The 21073-nt window shown below is 45.4% G+C and overlaps 1 protein-coding gene and 1 pseudogene across 1 annotated transcript; one reads left to right on the top strand and one right to left on the bottom strand.

Annotated features, from left to right (window-relative positions):
• The first annotated feature begins 3610 nt into the window (after positions 1 to 3610).
• LOC136462710 (uncharacterized) lies at positions 3611 to 9457 on the top strand. The gene is made up of 12 exons (XM_066461769.1): positions 3611 to 3935; positions 4042 to 4189; positions 4630 to 4713; positions 4807 to 4923; positions 5043 to 5240; positions 5874 to 6077; positions 6167 to 6654; positions 7803 to 7902; positions 8077 to 8136; positions 8208 to 8300; positions 8382 to 8501; positions 8749 to 9457. Exons 1-12 carry the CDS (start codon positions 3847 to 3849, stop codon positions 9115 to 9117), a joined length of 2070 nt encoding a protein of 689 aa, XP_066317866.1. The 5' UTR covers positions 3611 to 3846; the 3' UTR covers positions 9118 to 9457.
• Positions 9458 to 10491: 1034 nt separating this feature from the next.
• LOC136465166 (1,4-dihydroxy-2-naphthoyl-CoA synthase, peroxisomal-like) lies at positions 10492 to 14941 on the bottom strand (annotated as a pseudogene).
• Positions 14942 to 21073: the final 6132 nt, after the last annotated feature.

Here is a 21073-nt window from a genome sequence, read left to right on the forward strand (position 1 = left end):
TGAAACAATGTGAACAGACGCTTGCAACATACGTGTACAACCATTGTAACATATACAACGTCCCGATCTACTTTTGCAACACCCATATGAAACACTTGCAACATACCTCTGAAACTGAAACATCTGAAACACTTCAAACAGACGATTGCATCATGCGCTTTCAGCAAATCCTGCCAAGTGTCTGAGTGGAAGGAGCACTGCATAGCGGGATTTGACTGCACGGGTCGTGGTGGAGAAGGAGGCGACGACGACGGCCATCCATGTCAGCCTAGGTGTGGCGCGGGACGGCAAGGCACGGCCGGCCCAAAACACAGCTGCAAGCGTAGGCAGCCCCGCGACTGCCCGGTCGGGAGAAGGCACCAGAAGGGGCAGGGCGTGCGGCGGAACGAGGAGCGTCTGTCCGGTCAGAGGCGCGTACCAGAGGGGGAGCAGGGTGCGGTGCATCTCAGGCCCCGTTTAGTTCCAAAAATTTTTGGCTTTTGGCTACTGTAGTACTTTCGTTTTTATTTGGCAAAAATTGTCTAATTATGGACTAATTAGGCTTAAAAGATTCGTCTCATGATTTCTCGGCTAACTGTGCAATTAGTTTTTTTTTCGTCTACATTTAGTACTCCATGTATATGCCGCAAGATTTGATGTGATGGGTAGTATGCAAGAAAATTTTGGTTTTTGGCTTCAACTAAACGGGGCCTCAATCGCTCACCGCGCGCCAGCAGCCTTCTCCGGTGTCCTCGTTGGTCGAAGAGGGCGAGCGCATCGCCGTCTAATCATAGGGTCCCGAGGCGACGATGGTCTATCCTGGTTTAATGTGGGGTAGGTGAGTAAGTGCTGGTTTAATATGAGGTAAGTAGGTGAGTAAGGGGCCGTTTGGTATGGCTCCCAGGGCAGCTCCTGGAGCTGTTTTGCTGCTCTGGCAACCAAACACATAGAAAGGGAATGGCTCCGACGAAGAATCCCCGGTTTTTGCGCTCTCACACGCCAGTGCCGTCGGTTGAAGCCAGAAAATCGAGCTCCCACCGGCTCTCTCTGACAAAGCACGGACCTAGACTCTTTTGCCCCAGCGCAGGTGGTCGAGGCCGCGCGGACGCGAGGGAGAGACGAAGCGCGGACGCGACGGCGAGGTGGAGTGGAGCGCGAGCACGAGCGCGACAGGCGAGGCGGAGTGCCTGTGCTCTGGCGAGGCCGCGCGCGTGGGCGCCGGCGAGGAGCGCGGACCGCGGGAGCTGCGAGCACGAGCGCAACGGGCGAGGCAGAGTGCATGCATGCGCGTCGTCGAGGAGCTCGAGCGCGTGCACGCCGACGGAGCTAGCGGCGATGGGAAACCAGAGGATAAAGAATAAAGAAAGAAACGATGCGTTTCTGTGGTTGGGAGGAGAGAGAAACAAGAGATAAGGAAGAAGAAAATAAAAAGAAGAAGAAGAGGGATAGGAAAATAAAATAAAGGAAAAGAGAAAAAGAAAAAAAAATAAGGGCAAGAATGAGATTTTACTCTTTCTAACTACTCAGAGAAGCTGTTTTGCCAAACGGTCTCTAAAAATGGATTCAGCTCCACGAGTAAAGCTGCTCCACAGGTGAAGCCACAGCTAGAGCTGTTTTAGCTGGAGTCGAAGCTCTGCCAAACGGGCCAAGTGCGTCACAGCTGCTGAGTCTGTGCGAACGATGGGTCCGCATAGAAGTAGGGCATGCAGACGTCCACATCACAGCATTATCGTTTTTTTTAAACTCAACCGACGTTCGTTCGAGCAATCGAGCTTGAAGCCAGGCTCGCGAGCTCCGCTCAGCTGTCAGCTCGGCCGGAAAGCTCCCGCTCCACGGCTCCAGCGCTCGACGACGAGCTTCACGAGTCGTTTTTTTTTCTTCGATCCAGTCGTTTTCTTCTGCTTTGATTTTGATCCACGTTCCTCCTTTTGTCCAGCGTGCTGGCAGTGGCAGTGTGCAAAAGCATGACATATAAAGCATTGGGAGTTCAGGTGTTTTGTGAATATTCTGCAAATATATATAGTGGTGAGTTCATAAGCTGGCAGGTATAATAAGGGCTTTGACGGTGGGAAAAAAAAAGAATGAACCTGCGAGGATAAGAGAGCCCCATATATTGTATTAGGAAGATCAACCTGCGAGGATAATAGAGCCCCATATATTGTATTAGGAAGAAGATTTTTTTCATACGGACTGTGAACCCCCCCCCCCCCCCCCCCCCCCCCCCCCGAACCACTGCTTTATCCATACATTGTGATATCGTAGCTCATGTGAAAATGACTAAGACCAGGGCTAGACCTCATACGAAAAGACTTTTTAACCCTAGCATGAACTTTGGCTCCTATGAAATTGAACTTAGAAACTTGAAGAGTGCTACTCAAAACATCTAGAGAAGACCCCCTCGCCAGTGAAAATATGTCAAAAAATCTAGAGACCCTTTCGCCGGTAAAAAGATGTCTATGACAGGCATCTCACCTAAGCCAGCGATTTACCGGTGTTTGTGGCTGAATCGATCTAGGGTATACCTCTCTCCGACAAGTCACAAACAAACAAATTGTTATTACTTGTGTCATGATTATCAGCTACGCACCGACTACCGTAGATCATGTGTTGTTTATAGGTGCCTTTCACGATATTGGTATAGGTCCTATCATTTCTGTTTATAGACCGATTTGTGTATCTCATCCACCATCTATACGCTCCTATTCCATCTTTTCGTGAAGGTAGGTGGTTGGAGACATCAACGTGGTCCTCAAGATTTCACTTTAACTAATACTAACAGAGAAAGTTGTATTTTATATAAAAAACATTTTCCCATGTCCAAAAAAAAAAAACAGTTCTTGCTTCCCAGATAATCAAGCAATTTCAAATTTGACCAAATCTACACAAAAATACAAATATTTATGATATCAAATAAGTAACATTGGATTAATTATGAAATATATTTTTCATAGTAAATCTATTTATATATATAAATGTTGAAACTATTTTTATTTTTATAAATTTAGTTAAATTTAAGAAAGTTTGACTTGTCTAAAATCTAGAATTGTTTTTTTTCGGATGAGGGAGTAGCATGATAATGTGTTGCTAATTTAAGTAATTTTTATATATATTGAAGAATCAAACCGACATGCCGTATGATAGAAGCAACAAATGCTGCCTTATTACTCGATATAAGAATCATTATGTAACCATTACCGTGTTAGCCGAGATAATCCTATATAGTACTCCCTTAGTTCTGAAATATAAACGATCTAAGTTTGTCCTAAATTAAACTTTTCAAATTTGATTAAATTTATAGAGAAAAATAGCAACATCTATCACACCAAAGAGATAAATTATAAAACTACATTTCATATGTACCTAATGATGTTAATTAGATGTTTTAAATATTTTTGCTATATTTTAACTTATTTAAATTTAATATAGTTTGACTTAACAGATAAATTTAGATTTGTTTATATTTTAGGGTGGAACTCGCAGCCACAGCCCATTTGTCAGTTTCGTGGCATTGCTGGTTGTTTGCTGTTCGTGTTTACAGCAGCCGTCACCAGCAGGATCCAGTCGGCAGCTTCACTCACCATCGTACTCGCCCCCCACTACTCTTCCTCCTCCAACCACGCACGCACGCACGCCGTGAGCATAAAGCCGTCGGGCGCCCACACGCCCTTGTCATTTCCATCGTTTCCCTTTCCAAATTCAACGCCGCGGCAGGGAGCAGGCACGGTCACCTCCCCGACCCGTTGAGCCGTCAATTCTGTCCCGCCCCGCGATTTCTTCAGCTGCCGATCGAGGTGCCGGGGAGGCGCATTGCCTCCGCTTCCACCGGGAAGACCTCTCCTGACCGCTCCCGGCGCCACCTTGGCCCCCATGACGTGCGCGAGCGCCGAGGACGCCATCTCGCCCGCCGCCGGCGCCGGCGCCGCGGGCGACGACGACGGCGTGACGGCTGCCCCGGTGTGAGTGGGACTCCCCTTCTTCTGATGCGTTTGTTGTCTTGTTCCTCTTGCTGAATCTTTCTTGGACTGTGCGTGTGCGAATGCCATGCTTCTGCGTGGGTTCCAGTTCCAGGGGCGGCTTGATCCAGAAGGTGGCTGCCGGCGGTGGCGCGCGGAGGTCGGCCGGCTCGGCGCGCTCGCTGCAGCTCTCGGCACATCTGGCGACCGGGGACGGCGACGCTCCGGCGCCGGTGCCGGAGGCCAGTTGCTCCGGGGTAAGCTCTCGGTTGACTTGCTTCTTCCTCCAATTAGCGCAGCGTTGACCCTGCACAAAATTCACAATTTTTGTCTGGATTCGGTACGACATTGTTGAGAAAAAGTTAAAGTTAATTTTTTTCGGTGAACAAAAGCGAGAGTTTAACGGCAAGCGTAGCAAAGTTGGTGTCCTTTCGCGAGTGCGTGCTGTGGTGCGGAGGGCACTGTCGGCTTCAGCTATACTGTGTGCCCCCCTGCGCACTTCAGGGGGGGGGGGGGGGGGGGGGGACCTGGATGCTGGATGAACTGTCCCTTACCTCCCTTGTCCCTACTTCCCATTGATTACCAGTCTGTTCAGTCAACCAACAATCTTGTTGCTTATTAGTTCTTCGATTTGGTTTATTCCCAGCGAATTAATGTGGCAGTGATTGTTTTTTTGGTTTACTCCTTTGTATTGTAGGATGGGATAGGTAAGAGCAATGGTGGTGGGAAGAGGGAAGATAGCCACAGGATGCGGCAGTACAGGTCGCAGCTCGAGCAGGAGGTGGGTGATCCTTTTCAGCCCTGTGATTTGTTTCTCGCTATGCTGTAATGGTGTCACCTGATGTGATTTACTAACCCTCTGAAAACTGTGCAGGTCAAGAAATTGCAGAGGCAGCTTGAAGAAGAGGTCGATCTGCATGTGGAGTTGGCGGATGCTGTTACACAAAATGCTGCGCCTCTATTGAAGTCTTCTATGAAGCTTCCACACAAGGTGCGGGCTTGCATAACTCAGGCGATTAATTTCACATGTTTCCTTGTGCTTATTTGATGTCATATCCTAGCCAGTTAACACATCCAGTGACCACACTCCTTCAACCTTTCGTTCTGCAGGCACAGGAGCTACTGATTAACATCGCCTCCTTGGAGACTACCGTTTCAAATCTTGAAAAGGAACTAAATGATCTGTACTACCATCTTTGTCACGAAAGGAATGAAAGGTTACTTGCTGAAAATAATCAGGGATGCTTGCTGTCTACATCCTCAGATGAGCACCAATCATTGTCAACTTGCACGTGTACGTGGGAAGAAGTAAGTATCATCTGAGTAAATTTTTTGTTAGCTTCTTTCTGCTATGGGATAGATTAGGGGTACCACAGAAGCTAAAAGGCAAGTTTTATAGGACAGCGATTAGACCTGCTATGTTGTATGGTGTAGAATGTTGGCCTACGAAAAGACGACATGTTCAACAGATAAGTGTCGCGGAAATGCGTATGTTGCGTTGGATTTGCGGTCATACAAGAAGGGACCGAGTTCGGAACGATGATATACGTGATAGATTAGGGGTGGCACCAATTGAAGAAAAGCTTGTCCAACACCGGTTGAGATGGTTTGGACATGTCCAACGGAGACCTCCAGAGACACCGGTGCGTAGTGGAATCCTAAGCCAGGATAGTAACGTGAAGAGAGGCAGAGGAAGACCGAAGTTGACTTGGGTAGAGGCAATAAAAGGAGACTTGAAAGGATGGAATATACCCAAAGACTTAGCTTTAGATAGGAGTGCTTGGAAAACAGCTATTCACGTGCCTGAACCTTGATTGCTTCTGTTGGGTTTCAACTCTAGCCTACCCCAACTTGTTTGGGACTTAAAGGCTTTGTTGTTGTTGTTGTTCTTGTTCTTTCTGCTATGGGAATCACTGACAGCTTCTTGATTACCAATCTTAGCACATATCATCGTTGAGAGATTTGAAGTTTGGGGGGTCTGAATCAATGAGGTCAACGAGACAGGACTTATTCCCTGAGCTTGAAGATGACCAGGATATGGGAGAAGATCCTGAAGGTCAACAGATGGTTTCTTTAAACAGGCTGCTAGAAAAGCACCGAGATTCTTCTTTGAATAGACTTCTTGAAAAGCACCGGGATGAAGAGGTCCCTTTCATGCCTACCTTACCTCTATAGTTTTAAGAACCAACTTTGGAACATATTAGAGTATCAATAATTTGTTTATCTTTCAGCAGATGCAAGAATCATGCTCCGTGGAAAATGAAGGCAATGAAGATGAGCAGCTTGACGCCTTATCCTTTGAACAGTCCATTCTAAAGATAACTAGCATGAAAGGAGGGAATCTTTGGAGCGACCCAAATGAGCTCTCTGAGGAGATGGTTCGCTGCATGAGAAACATTTTCCTACGCTTATCAGAATCCTTGAAGATATTGCCGAAGGCATCTTCTGATTGTTCATCTTCCTCAGCGGAGCGTCTATCAGGCTCCACATTAGCATCTTTCTCAGATTCATCCATAATGCCTTCAATGCTACGGAGTCCTTCAGTTGATTCTAACCACAACGACGAGACAATGAAGGAAGTCAGGAACTTTGATCCGTATAAAGTTAATGGAAAGGAAACCCGAAGAGATATAGGAAACTATCGTTCAGCAGCTGAAGTATCTTGGATGTCTGTTGGAAAGGATCAACTCGAATATGCATCTGAAGCTCTAAAGAAGTTCAGGTTTGCTGCTGCAACATTGGCTAAACCTATGAGTCCTCCTAGATATATCACAGGTTTACAACTGTAGAAATGTTAGTGCATATATACATAATTTTTTTCAGAACGAACGGGCACGAGACTGTGCACCATTTCTATTAATATAGGAGGAGTGCATATATACATAATTGTTAGCATACGATGTAGACTTTTAAATTTTGTTTAACCTTGTTAATGCTCCAAAAGAATACGCAGACAATTGAACCAGTCCAGGGATTTGGATTGGGGAACAAAAGGATGCTCTATTCTTGTCCGCTTGCAGTAAAGGAATTAGTTTCAAAATTGATTTGCGTCTATTTTTCTCTCATGTTGAGCCGTTAAAGAACTCCTGTCAGCATGAAATTTGCTAGTATGTTAATGAATTGTGGAACAGTCTTTTCCGTCTCCATTTTGACACACTTCTTGTGGTTTATGTTACATTTCTGACCCTGGATCTTAAAAACTGCCAATGAAAGTTAGTGTATCTTAGGGGGCTGCTTGGTTACCAGCCAGCGCCTGCCACCGCCACGGAAGCTGCGCCACAGTTTGTGGCGAAGAAAATCTCCGCCACACACGCCACGGAAAAGCGCGTAGAAAAAAGTGCGGCGGCGTCGTGAACCAAACACTGTCTATGTGCTGTGGCTGCCATCATTGTGGCGTGGCGAAGGACGGCCGGCAACCAAACAGCCTCTTAGTCGGTGTTTGGATGAGGAGGCCACTCTTGGAATAGAAAGATTTTGATCCAAATCCTCCGTATTCAAACAAGAAGGGCGGGCCTGGTGCAAGCGGTAGTCTTACCGTCTGTGACCAGAAGGTCCCGGGTTCGAGTCGCGGTCTCCTCGCATTGCACAGGCGAGGATAAGGCTTGCCACTGACACCCTTCCCCAGACCCCGCACAGAGCGGGAGCTCTCTGCACTGGGTACGCCCTCCGTGTTCAAACAAGAACTTATGAATTAGTGAATCCCCTACATCTCACAACAAACATATTCTTCGCTTTTTTTTTAAATTTGCATGGTGCGAATGCTGCTGCCCTACATTCTAGACCATGTGTACTGTGTTTGTTTGTTATTTTGAATGCAGGTGATATACTGATATTTAAGCACGGATTTTTTTTTTGCTCAATATTTTGCAGATCTCTAGTGGAACAGTTGTCAAAGGTTAATCCTAGCTGTATGAATCGTGATCAGCGGCTAGCCTTTTGGATTAACTTATACAATGCTTTGATAATGCATGTAAGTATGACCTGGTTACTTAAGATGCTGGCTTTGCAGACAAGGACAGGAATTAAATTTCTGTTTATAATTGGAAATAGTAACTCGTTTCAATTCATTGCATCTGTCCTCAACATTAAGTGTCATGCACTCACCAATTGCTTACCGTGGCATTTTTTTATCGGAATCTATTAGGCGTATTTGGCATATGGAGTACCTCGAAACGACATCAAGCTTTTTTCTCTAATGCAAAAGGTTTGAGCAGTATATCTTCTGCTGTTAGTCTAAGATCATACATCGGACTGTTAATCGTGTGAAATGTGCAGGCTTGTTACACAGTTGGTGGCCAGTCCTTCAGTGCAGCGGAAATAGAGTTTGTCATTCTAAAGATGAAGACTCCAGTGCATCGGCCCCAACTTGTATAACTTGTTTCTCCATCCTAGTCTTCGCCTTCTGGGTTTTATTGTCTTGTCTCTTATTTTGCTTTTGCTTTCTTTTAGTCTTTGATGTTGGCTCTGAATAAGTTCAAGATTACTGAGGATCACAAGAAGTACTCAATCGATGAATTTGAACCCCTTTTGTTGTTTGGACTTAGCTGTGGAATGTTCTCTTCTCCTGCTGTAAGTATGCCTGCTAATCTTACTCCTGTTAAGATGTGCATGTGCTTCAGCAAATTCGTCACTTAATAAGTTGTTGGACAAACTAGAGCCATGCTTGTCCTTCAGTGTGCTATCCTTGTCCTAGCCAAGACCTGGCATCCTTCAGATTTCTTTGTCCAATTTATCGTTGCTTGAGCTGGATGATTATAAGATTGCTAAAACTAAGTTATCTATATCCACGTTGCTGGGTCACCCTGTTGTGGTACAGGTACGTATTTTCTCCGCCGCAAATGTCAGGCAGGAGCTCCAGGAATCTTTGAGAGACTATATTCAAGCGACTGTTGGTACAAATGACAAAGGGAAACTGCTTATCCCAAAGTTAGTGCAGAGCTATGCCAAGGGATCTGTTGAAGACTCTCTGCTTGCAGACTGGATCTGCCATCACCTTGCTCCTGATCAAGCTGCAGTCATCCGAGATTCTTCTTCACAGAGGAAGCAGCGGCTTCTTGGATTTCGAGGTCTCACTGTTCTCGCATTTGACTCGAAGTTTCGGTACCTCTTCTTGCCTGACAGCAGTGGCTCTCAGAAGCTAGAGGCAAAACAATCTTACAAACTTCCTGAGCCGTGTTCAAAATAGATAATAAAAACTCAGTTGGTATATTTGGGCCATAATACCATTCTTTGCATAGCGGGACATGGGATTGGTGGTTGTATATGATGTAAATTTTGAAGAAGGAAAGTATATCATTCAACCAAGCTCAGAGATAGCTTGGAATTGCCGTGTTTGCAAAATCAGATCCTCTCTGCAGAGTTGGTGAGAATTTGGGGTTGTATTGTTTTTTTTCGTATTCACTTGCCTTTCATACTGAAGATAAACATCCTTTTGTTGTTTCTTCTTTTTTTCTGCATACCTTTTCTCTCTCTTTTTTTAAGCTCTTTATTCAATTGGTCTGTAACTTCTGCACAAATAAAGGTGGTGAGCAGTCTTTACTTTGGTTTCTCTGCATAACTGATCTGCAATTGATCTGTAACTTTCTGCATACCTATATGATACGTTTTCATTGCAAATCTTCACTTTGGTTTCTCTGCTTGAATGGGGTGAGAAGTCTGCACATAGCGGTTGGTGGTGTTTACTACTCCTACTCATGTCAATCTCTTATATTCTTGTTCTTAATGCATGCTGTACCTGGTTTGAAAGGGATTTGTCTCCCTCCATTTTGCACCTAAATATAAAATATTGTCAACGATAATAAAATTTTTGGAAAACATCTTTTGTGTGTGATTTCTACACACACAAAAGTACAATTCCTTTTGTATTTATTGTTTAGTGAGCATGTAACCTTTTAGGTGTAAATTAAATCCTTATATAGTGAGGACGAGTAAAACACATGCTGTACACTGTAAATAAAATCCAACATCCTCAGGAGCTGCTAAACCTTAACATTATGTTAAAACCTCTGCTTTTGAAATTGTTACAAATTTATCTGTGATGGATATTTTTCGCATCCCAAATTTCGGAGGTTGCAGATTGCTAGGCAAAAAAGTTATCGGTGTGCATGGATTCTGTTTGTTGTGCTAGCAAAAAAATTATAATCCTAGGGTTGATTAAAGAAATGCTAGCAAAAAGCAACATAAGTCTGGAACACAAAGCGCAAACCCAAACAGCAATCTGAGCACAAGCATTAAACCAATTAGAATTTACTTTAGAAGAGTTCCACGAAACCAAGAACCGGACAAAGCCAAAGAAAGACGAATCAAATGCATCTAGCTTTATTTTCCATCGATTTGAATATTCATACAAATTACATTTTTCGCATATATGCAAATAGATTGACAAAAAAAAAAAATGGTCCCATCATCCATCGCCTCACATGTAGTAAACGATAATGATATACACACTACCAACCTGCTGGCATTATTATTTTTGGGACCACACCTTTTCTGATTTCCAAGTTGGGGAAAAACATTCAATAAAGCAATTGAATGGGTCATTACAGAATCAAACTGAAACTCAAGGTTTCTGTGGGAATTTGGAGAAATCCGAGCATCGTCTCTCCATGTACGCATTCTTCCCTTCCTTTGCTTCCTCAGTGCCGTAGAATATCAGGGTGGCATTCCCGCCAAGCTCCTGCAGCAGCGGCGTCGTCACTCGTCAGTATTTCAACACACAAACAAAAGCTTAACTGGCTTTGTCTGTCAAGTTATACCTGAAGACCTGCATGGCCGTCATCAGCCGCGTTGAGTGCAGATTTCAGCACCCGATGGCCATGGGGCTGTTCCTTAAGATCTGCCTGCACCATTTGACAGTTTCTCGCTCCAGTTGAGCAAGCTGCGTGTACAGAAGCAGTGTACTTGTCAGTGCATCAGCAGGATCCAAACAGTTTGTTTTTCGGTAACTGACGATAGTTTTCAGCACTCACTGGCACCACAATGTTCACAAGTCCCATTTTGTCAGCTTCATCAGCTGTATAGAACCGCGACAGAAACCACATCTCACAGGCCCTCTTTGGTCCAACCTGTGCAACAGGGAAAGAATTGGACCAAGAATAGCATGCTACTTATATCATGTATATGGTGGTAATATGAAAATTAAATGCAATACTGGTCTACAACTCAAAATGCTTGATGGGACAAACTGTCCCGGACAATGTGTTATTCAGAACACTCTTTTGGGTATTGAAGGAGTTTTGGTTCTTTTTTCGAACAATGTGTGATAGGAGTAATGTCTCACTATAACTAGATTGATATGTGTTCTAGCTAGGACACCGCGAAGAACATCGAAGCAAGGAACCAAAAGACCAGCATGATAACTGGACATTATTGAAGACCCGTAACCAGCCTGTGATAGGAAGTACAAACTGGGATGTTAAATACATCATGTTTACTGTTATGGTAAAAAGAAGCAGAAAAAGATTAGTTAATAAACATAGAAAGGGTAATTCTATTTCACTTTATCGGTATTTGGTATTATATGCATCCTATACACCAAGATACAAAATAGACCAGCTGAAAATAAGCTTGGGCCCTGTATGCCCAAATATCGCATTTCTGCTGCAATTGTTATATCACACACCATATGCAAAACATGCCCACCACCAACAGCATAACCAGCAACCTGATAGTAAATGATGACAATAAATTCAGTCTATAAGATAAAGTATAGAAATAGGAAAAGGCGAATAACAGTGATAATAATACCATAGCAATAACAGGCTTTGGAAGACGACGAATTTGCACCTGAAGAAATGATTCATCTGATGTTCTTAGTATAAAAAATAATAACTCCTAATGTCTTATGAACTAAAAGATTACGTATCATTTTACACACTAATACTACAAGTGCCAACATGACAAGCAAAATCTGCTCCAATCCTGCAAATCAACTAAGCGGGACATCAACATATATTCAGTAGTCAGGAATTCTAGTCAGACTATACATTATCATATTCTGTGTCGAAGCTGAACGACGTAAATCAATTCAAACCTTAGTAAAGAAACCACCTACACTACAAGTGGAAAGAACGCCTGCATTGCGTGTAAAGAAATCATTGATAGAAGACGTGCATTATTAAAAAGAAAAAAGAATTCCGCCTCAAAAGAAAAGTTCAACGCAACGACGATTCTCTTTCAGGAAACAAAATTTGTGCCCCATAACTTATCAAGTTTATTTACTCATGCATAAAAGTGTCAAAGAGGTGTGTCTGACCTGGAGATCTAGAACGTTGAGGCGACCGAAGCTATCGAAGTCAACATACCCATCAGAATCTCTTAACGCCTGGTCACCGCCGCTGCAGAACGCCTCGGTTCCCTGGTCAACCAAAACATCGAAAATAAGCTCATCTCCGACACCGACAGCAAGCAAACCCAGCTCCATTATCCTCCATGGACGCGGAAATGCTTTTCTTTTTTTTGGAACTATCATCTCTAGAGTCGGTGGTAGTGGTACCTTCCCTGCCTGTAAGAATGATGACTCCAATGGAACTATCATCTCTAGCGTCGTTGAATGCGCGCATAAGCTCCTTCACGGTCAGCGGGCGGAAATCGTTCCTTCTATTTGGCCAGTTTATGGTGATCTGCAGCAGCGATGATACATATGCATTGGACAGAACATGGAATGCAAGACGCTCGTAATTGTAATCCGTAATCAACAAACGGTTAAAGTTCTTGTGTTGGGAGAATCCACAATCCAGCAGCAGCACTTTTGCCAGGAATCCAAAGCTTCACAAGGATGTCGAGGTCGACGGAAGAAAGAATCCTCCTCACCTTGGCGATGCCCTCTCCCACGGCCTTCTCGTAGACGATGTCGACGAACTCCTTCCCCGACTCGTCCGTGGCGGCGCGCCACTCCGGTGGCTCCGAGTGAAAAGTACACTACAAAATGTCCAGAGTGAATCAGTGAATTACATCAACAGTTGATAGTTGTATCACTTTGATCTAACAAGTTACAAAACGTGCAAACGGATGCACAAACTTGTCAAATATATGTATGCACGACTACCGGAGGCCGCGGCTTTGCCGAGTGTTTTTACACTCGGCAAAGAGCCCTTTGCACTCGGCAAAGGCTTTGCCGAGTGTAGCACTTGGCAAAGGCTTTGCCGAGTGTAGCACTCGGCAAAGTCCGCTCGGCAAAATTTTTCTTGGCAAAAGGTCTTTGTCGAGTGCTTTTTATCCGGGCACTCGACAAAATAAAAAAAATTTGCCGAGTGCTTAGGGCGGCACTCGGCAAAATATTTTCGGCCGTTGCGGCGCCGGCCGTTAACGGTTATTTTGCCGAGTGCCCGACCCAGCACTCGGCAAAATATTTTTTTATTTTTTTAAAAAATTACTTTGCCGAGTGCCCCAGCCCAGACACTCGGCAAAGTTTTTTTTATTTTTTTTTAAAAAATTACTTACTCGGCAAAGTTATTTTTTATTTTTTTAAATAATTTATTTGCCGAGTGTCCCTGTTTAGGCACTCGGCAAAGAATTTCTGAATTTTTTTTAAAAAAAATACTTTGCCGAGTGCCGCGGCAAGGCACTCGGCAAAGACCCCAAGAATTGCAAATTTTATATATATATATATATATATATATATATATATATATATATATATATATATATATATATATATATATATATATATACACATCAATCATCACATCTATATCACCAACATGCATTATATATCACAAGCACACGCATATTTAATAAATTCATCGAAAATCCATCACAAATGCACCAAAGTTCAACATCACAAGTTTATTATTACATGTTCAACATCACAAAGTTCAACATCCCTACTGCGGCGACGGAGACTGCAGGTGTGGCCCTCCGGACTGCGGTGAAGGACCGGACTGCGGCGAAGGGTTAACGCGATCAGCCGTCGGTGACACGGTAGCGGGATTGTTTGAACCCGCCGACGGAGGCTGCACAAAAGAGAAGAGATTGCATGTGTTAGACTCAAAATTGAAAATTTCGGCAGCACCTCCCCTGCACGGGGAGGTTTCCAACCTGCAAGAAACAAAGGCACGAAGGCCGACAATCACAACAGCACGAAGGCCGACAATCCCAACGGCACGAAGGCCGACAATCCCAACGACACGAACGCATTAAACTTTCATACTCATAGGAGTGAAGTGTCGAACCAGAGCTGGAGTTGGCAACTGCACTTGGACACCCGATGCTTGCCCGATGGTTTGCATGATCTGATACATGTCCGCCATCTGCTTCTTCGTGGCCTCCAGCTCTGCGGTCAGGTGCGCTTGCGTCTCCCTTGTCTCTGCCAGCTCGGGCTGCAGTGTTTCAATCACATGTTTCAGTATTGCAAATATGATCAATGTGTGTAACGTTCAATGTACGACGAGTGAAACCGGAATTACCTGAAGTTCGTCGACTCGCGACAGTGTTGGAGTAGGCCGTGCACGCATGGGAAGGCTTCTGGCCGTGCTCCGTGCCCTCACGTCGGAGAGAGAGGGTGCAGAGCTCGAGGAGTCGGCGCCGTCTGCAATCCACAACCGCACGTGCTTCCTGCCTTGCCCCAGCCTCACGATCACCTCTATCTCAAGGGGCTCAGTGCTCAGATTGTGATCTGAGCCACGGAGCGCCCTAACCGCCTCCGCGTAGTCTCTGACCTTAGCGTGGACGCTCGGGTCAGAGTAAGCCTGGGCAGTGGCATCCGAGTTGAATACGACACCGGATTTCACCGGGCCCATGTGGGACACAGCCCATGCCCCAAACTCCGACACCGGCACGTCCGGGTGTGTCACCTCCTGTGAGAAAGACGGCAAGATAATTAGAAATCAGACAAAATTGAGCGTTAGAATAGATAAATGACATCTCATACAAGTGCCCGCTTGAATGCGGGGAGGTTGCGGCTGCCTTGGTGGTGAGTTGGACCGGTCCTTAGTGCCCGCTTCCGCTTGCCTTGCTCGTGCTTTGCGATGTACGCCGGGTCAAGGTACCTGTCCACGATCCTCGACCATGCCGATCTATGCGACATGCACCACGAGGCCGGCACCTACACATCATCAAGTGTTTGACATATAAGAAGATCAATTCTGGACCTACTAAATCTCAAAACGAATCAATATTATTCACCTACCTGAAGGTACAGCTCCTTGGTCAGTGCCACCTTTCTTGCGCCGGTTTTGTTGAGGGGCTATGGCGAGTCGGTGCAGTGGTGCCGCGACGCGGTGTAGGCAGACCCGCAACGCTGACGAAGACAATCGGGGTCACCGAGGTCCCTCCATCGGGGCCTCCTCCTGCATAAAAAGGCAATACATTAGTGACAATTGAAAATTTCGGCAGAACCTCCCCTGCATGGGGAGGTTTCAAAAACCTACAAAAAAGATCGGCACGAAGGCCAACATCCACAAACAACGACTCGATGGCCGAAAACCACATACAACAACTATTACTACTAACAAGGGCTCGATGGCCGACATCCATTGCACGATTTGAATAGAAAGGGAAGGGCGAACCTAGTGTGCTCGTCGACGGTGGGCGGAGTCGGGAGCGGGGCGCCGAGGGCACGGCACCGCCGCTAACGAGGCGTGGACAGCGGCCGGGGCTCCTCCTCCCTTCTTCCTCCTCCCTTCTCTCCTCCCTCCCTTCTTCCTTCTTCCTCCTCCCTTCTCCCTTCTTCCTCCTCTTCTCCCCTTCCCTTCTCTCCCTCCTCCCCTGCTCCTCCTACCTCCCCTGCTCCTACGGGCGGCGCGGCCAGGGAAGGGACGGCCGAGACATGGCCGCCGCTGCCGGAAATGGCCGGCCGACACCAGCCAGCCACCTCTGGGTGGCCGAGGCGAGGGGGGCCGGGCCGCGGGGAGCTGTCGGGGCGGGGCGCGGCCGGCGACGAGGGTGGGCGCGGCTGGCGCGGCCAGCGACGGGCGCGGTCACAGGCGAGGCCGGCGGAGGGCAACGAGATGCTCGAGATTTCATGTGAGTTCCTGGATACGGCCTAAACATACCCTAAATATCATGAGTATCAAATTTTGGATGACCAAAGTCCATTATTCCATGTACCTGCAGTTCAAATTTGAAATATCCCAAAAAATTCGACGAAACGAAATAAACTAATGAAATATATAAAAAAAGTCAAAATTGCCCCAAATTTTAAAATAGAGTTTGAAATACTGTCACAAGGCCCCAGAAAAAAATTTGGGCCCAAAATAAAAATTTTTTTTTGCCGAGTGCCATGGGGGGCACTCGGCAAAGTGGGCTTTGCCGAGTACCGGCCCAGCAGGCACTCGGCCAAATATAATTTTCAAAAATAAAAAAAAATTGCCGAGTGCCTGGCGCTGGCACTCGGCAAAATAAGTTTTAAAAAATTAAAAAAAAAAATTGCCGAGTGCCCATGGCTTACACTCGGCAAAATACGTTTTTAAAAAATAAAAAAAAGTTGCCGAGTGCCTGGGTCTGGCTCTCGGCAAAATAAGTTTAAAAAAAATAAAAAAAATTTGCCGAGTGCCTATCTATTGCACTCGGCAAAATATTTTTTTTAAAAAAAATTTTTGCCGAGTGCCAGCACTCGGCAAAATATGTTTTTAAAAAATAAAAAAAAATGTCGAGTGCCTGGGGCTAGCACTTGGCAAAATAAGTTTTTAAAAATAATAAAAAAAATTTGCCGAGTGCCAGCCGTTAGGCACTCGGCAAAATCTGACGGCAGGTGGCCGCTGTCACGGGCCGGCCACCTTTTGCCGAGTGGGATCTCGGCAAAGCCACCTTTGCCGAGTGCTTTATTTTGCCGAGTGCGGCACTCGGCAAAATATTGCTTTGCCGAATGCCCCGATAAAAAGCACTCGACAAAGTCTCAGGTAGTCGGCAAAGTCTAGTTTTCCAGTGGTGACATACCCCACCATTGCATATTTTGCTGTCGTGGCATGGTAACGTGGACTGCTAGAGATATAGGGCCAAAATGCAAGTTTGTGCTTTGGATGTTTGCCATAACTTGTTACACGTTTCAGACAACACAAATATCGTATTTTGAGAACTCTGAAAATCTCTCGATATCGTTTAACAAATACAAGTTTTGTACATTGTTGCCCATAGTGGTCATGAACTAAACAAATATAAGATGTACGCTCTATGAAATTTAGTATAAAGCATTAATATTCAATACAAACTGATATTTGGTATAGGATTTCTCAGCTAAAGAATAACATTACATTTAGTATAGCCGTTGATCGCTTGGTTAATACGAACAGCTAAGGAGCGCAAATTTTCATTTTGGCACTTTTGTCTCCCGTAGACCTAACTGAAAGCGGATTGATAATCACGCAATAATTATATTCACTGATCAATCGTAATACATATAGGACTTGCCATCAAGAGCAAGCGAACCTGGCCGAACGTACGTCGGCTCTATGCGTGTATGGGCCTGTAGCAATTAGGCCCAATGACATGATTACAAGATGCTAACCGAAAGGCCTAATAAAACACTAACCAGCAGTCCACGTGACCCTGTCATGGTAGCAAGATATGGTGTGTGGTGTACGTTTGATCATACATGCACGTATTTTACAAGTTCATGTATTTGTTTGCGTGTTTCGTAACTTGTTGGACCAAAGTGATACAACCATACAAGCTGATGTATGGTTGGTGCAATTTACTCAAATGTCTATATGTTCAATTATTTGCAAAGCGTCTTACTTAAAATTTGTCATCAACTGTGTCTGTCTGGGAAATTAAAAGGGCTTATTTGGATTCGCTCTAGTTTGCCATGTCAGTTTTTTTTTAGAAAACATTTTGTTGTCATCACAACTCTAATTCACCAAACTTCTAATCCATCAATCATTTTTTCAATTATCCTTGTTTCTTGTCGGCTTTTTAGCTTTTCAGTTCCAGGAGCTGAGATGAGTTTGAAACTTCGAATCTACGGGCGGGCGGGCGGCTATGAGCCTGTGACCTGGTGGCGAGCCTTGCAGCTCGTCCGCTCAGAAAAACAGAATTTCCTCCCTGCAGCGACTGGAAAAGAAAGACGCTGGCAGCCCCAACAGGACGCGGGGATTCCCTCGGAGGCTCACAGAACCTCTGACCCCTGTTTCCCAGGCTCCTCTGTCTTACATCAGCAATTCCAACTACTGCAAAGGGCTGGTTCGCTGGTCTGGAAGAGACCAGTCAGCCGGCTGGTCCCCCTCATGTGTTACTGTTCATCAAACCAGTCAAACCGTGTTTTTCTCTCACAACAAACCAGCTAAAACAGTGTTTTTCAGCCAAGTTTTAGAATAATTTCCATAATGAATCTAGTAATAGGGTGTTTGGATCCCCCCGACAAACCCCTGTCACATCAATTATTTGGGTATCGATTAGAAGTATTAAACATAGACTAATTACAAAATTAATTGCATAAATGGATATTAATTCGTGAGACGAATCTAATAAGCCTAATTAGTCTATGATTTGCCCATGTGATGCTAATCATAGATTAATTAGACTAAATAGATTTGGCTCGCAAATTAGCATTGGTTTATGCAATTAGTTGTTTATGTTTGGTATTCTTTTCTCCTACATTTCAACAGCAATGATGCATACTGAAAATGTTCTGCAAGTTGCAACCTTTCATGTCTGGTCTGTGCACTATCGCATTCGAATATGTTCTGGTCTCTGCGCTATTGCATTCGGGTAATCTATTTAAATTTAATTTCCAAATGTCATTGCAGGGAGGTTTTCCTGGATGCTGCAAAAAGGTGGGCATAGAAGGAGCAGAAGAACTGCTCCAAGATGCTACCAATGGAGTTGATGAGGTATATTTTCAAGTGATCTCTCTCCCTCTAGCCATATATTCTCTTCTGGAAGGCTCTCATGTCATTTTTGCTCTAAAAGGTTCGGGAAGAACTCAACAAGTATTCATCTGACACAGTGGTATGTGGATTAGGCGACAGTTCTATTTACGTCTCGTTTCCAGTCAGCAACCCCCCGTGAAATTTTTTAACGCCTATGCTGTTGTTGGGTGTAATTAACTTGATGTTGTTTGCTCTTACTAATTTATACATACATACATGGGCTTCCATTATTTTATTTGGGCCATCTAGCTAGTGTCGTAGACTCGTGGGGGCCTGGGCCATCCGGCCATCAATGCAGGAAGCCAGGAAAGCACACGCAGAGCTCGTTACGGCCTAACGGGATATTCACACGCAACGAACGGAGAGCCCTTCGCCGAATCGCCGCTGCGGCGCCGCCTAGCCTCCTCGACCTCGTCTTCCAATTCACCAGAAATAAAAAAAAATCCCTAACCCTGGTCCTGATGGTCTCTTCCGTCTTCCTTCCCGGCCAAGCGCGGAGCCGCGGAGAGCGGGCGGAGGCGCCCAGGGCCCAGGCCAAGAGTGACGAGTCCGCGAGATAGATCGGGGAGCGGGGAGCCCACAGGCCACAGGCCAGCGGCCAGGACTCCAGTCTCCAGGAGGCCAGGCCATGAAAACCTAATCAAGCAATCAGTTGATCAAGGTAACTTAGCTATACTTTGTAAAATAATCTTGTTTGGTTAATCACTTTTATTTAGTTCAATTTGTAGTCTTTTAAAGCTTTACAAGCCTACATTTCTAGTATTGAAAGATATTGCTACTTGAAAGGTCCTAATGGCTAGAGGGGGTGAATAGCCTATTAAAAAAATTTATAACAACACTTAACAAATCGGTTAGACAATTATGAGGCGAAACAAGTGTTGCGCTAGCCTACTAAAAGGTAAGCCACCTACCACAATTCTAGTTTCTATAGTTTATATCCACACAATGGCTATATCACTACACTAAGTTAGTGTGCTCTCAAAAGCTATCTAAAGAGCCACACTAATCAAACTAACAAGCTCTCACAACTAGCTACACTAAAGAGCTTGATAACTAGTTTGCGGTATTGTAAAGAGAGAGCAAGATAGTTATACCGTGTCGAGGAGTGAACCAATCAATCATAAGGATGAATACCAATGTAGACCAATCACCTCGGAATCAAATGATGACACAATAATTTTTACCGAGGTTCACTTGCTTGCCGGCAAGCTACTCCTCGTTGTGGCGATTCACTCACTTGGAGGTTCACGCGCTAATTGGCATCACACGCCAAACCCTCAATAGGGTGCCGCACAACCAACATAAGATGAGGATCACACAAGCCACGAGCAATCCGCTAGAGTACCTTTTGGCTCTCCGCCGGGAAAAGGTCAAGAACCCCTCACAATCACCACGATCGGAGCCGGAGACAATCACCAACCTCCGCTCGACGATCCTCGCTGCTCCAAGCCGTCTAGGTGGCGGCAACCACCAAGAGTAACACGCGAATCCCGTAGCGAAACACGAACACTAAGTGCCTCTAGATACAAACACTCAAGCAATGCACTTGGATTCACTCACAATCTCACAAAGATGATGAATCAATGATGAAGATGAGTGGGAGGGCTTTGGCTAAGCTCACAAGGTTGCTATGTCAATGCAAATGGCCAAGAGAGTGAGCTTGAGCCGGCCATGGGGCTTAAATAGAAGCCCCCACGAAATAGAGCCATTGTACCCCTTCACTGAGCACAACACGGGGTGACTGGACGCTCCGGTCATATTGACCGGACGCTGGATCTCAGCGTCCGGTCACGCGATGCGTGCCACGTGTCCCCTCTCTTCAAATGTCGATCACCCGATCTCAACGGTCAAGTGCTGACCGGACGCAGCAGCTCAAAGTGACCGGACGCTGGACCTCAGCGTCCGGTCGTTTCTAGTAAGCATCTAGAGATGACTTTTCACGACCGGACGCGTCCGGTCATGCTCGACCAGACACTCCCAGCGCCCGGTCACACGACGACTCCCTAGTGCGCTGCCACGTCAGCAGCACCGGACGCAGCCCTCCAGCGTCCAGTCGTTAAGTGACCCAGTGTCCGGTCAGAGACTGAAACACGCGCCCTCTGCTGCCACTGACCGGACACGCCGGTCCAACCGAGGCCAGCGTCCAGTCACTTTCAGTGACCTCCGTCTTTTCTGTATAGGGCGCCGGTGCCACCGTCGAACTATCCGCACTCTACGGGCGGACACTCTGCCGGTGAAATCTCTTACCATTGCTCAAATGTGCTAACCACCAAGTGTATCGCCTTGTGCACATGTGTTAGCATATTTTCACAAACATTTTCAGGGGTGTTAGCA

The sequence above is a fragment of the Miscanthus floridulus genome, chromosome 7 (assembly GCF_019320115.1).
Source record: "Miscanthus floridulus cultivar M001 chromosome 7, ASM1932011v1, whole genome shotgun sequence".
Taxonomy (NCBI): domain Eukaryota; kingdom Viridiplantae; phylum Streptophyta; class Magnoliopsida; order Poales; family Poaceae; genus Miscanthus; species Miscanthus floridulus.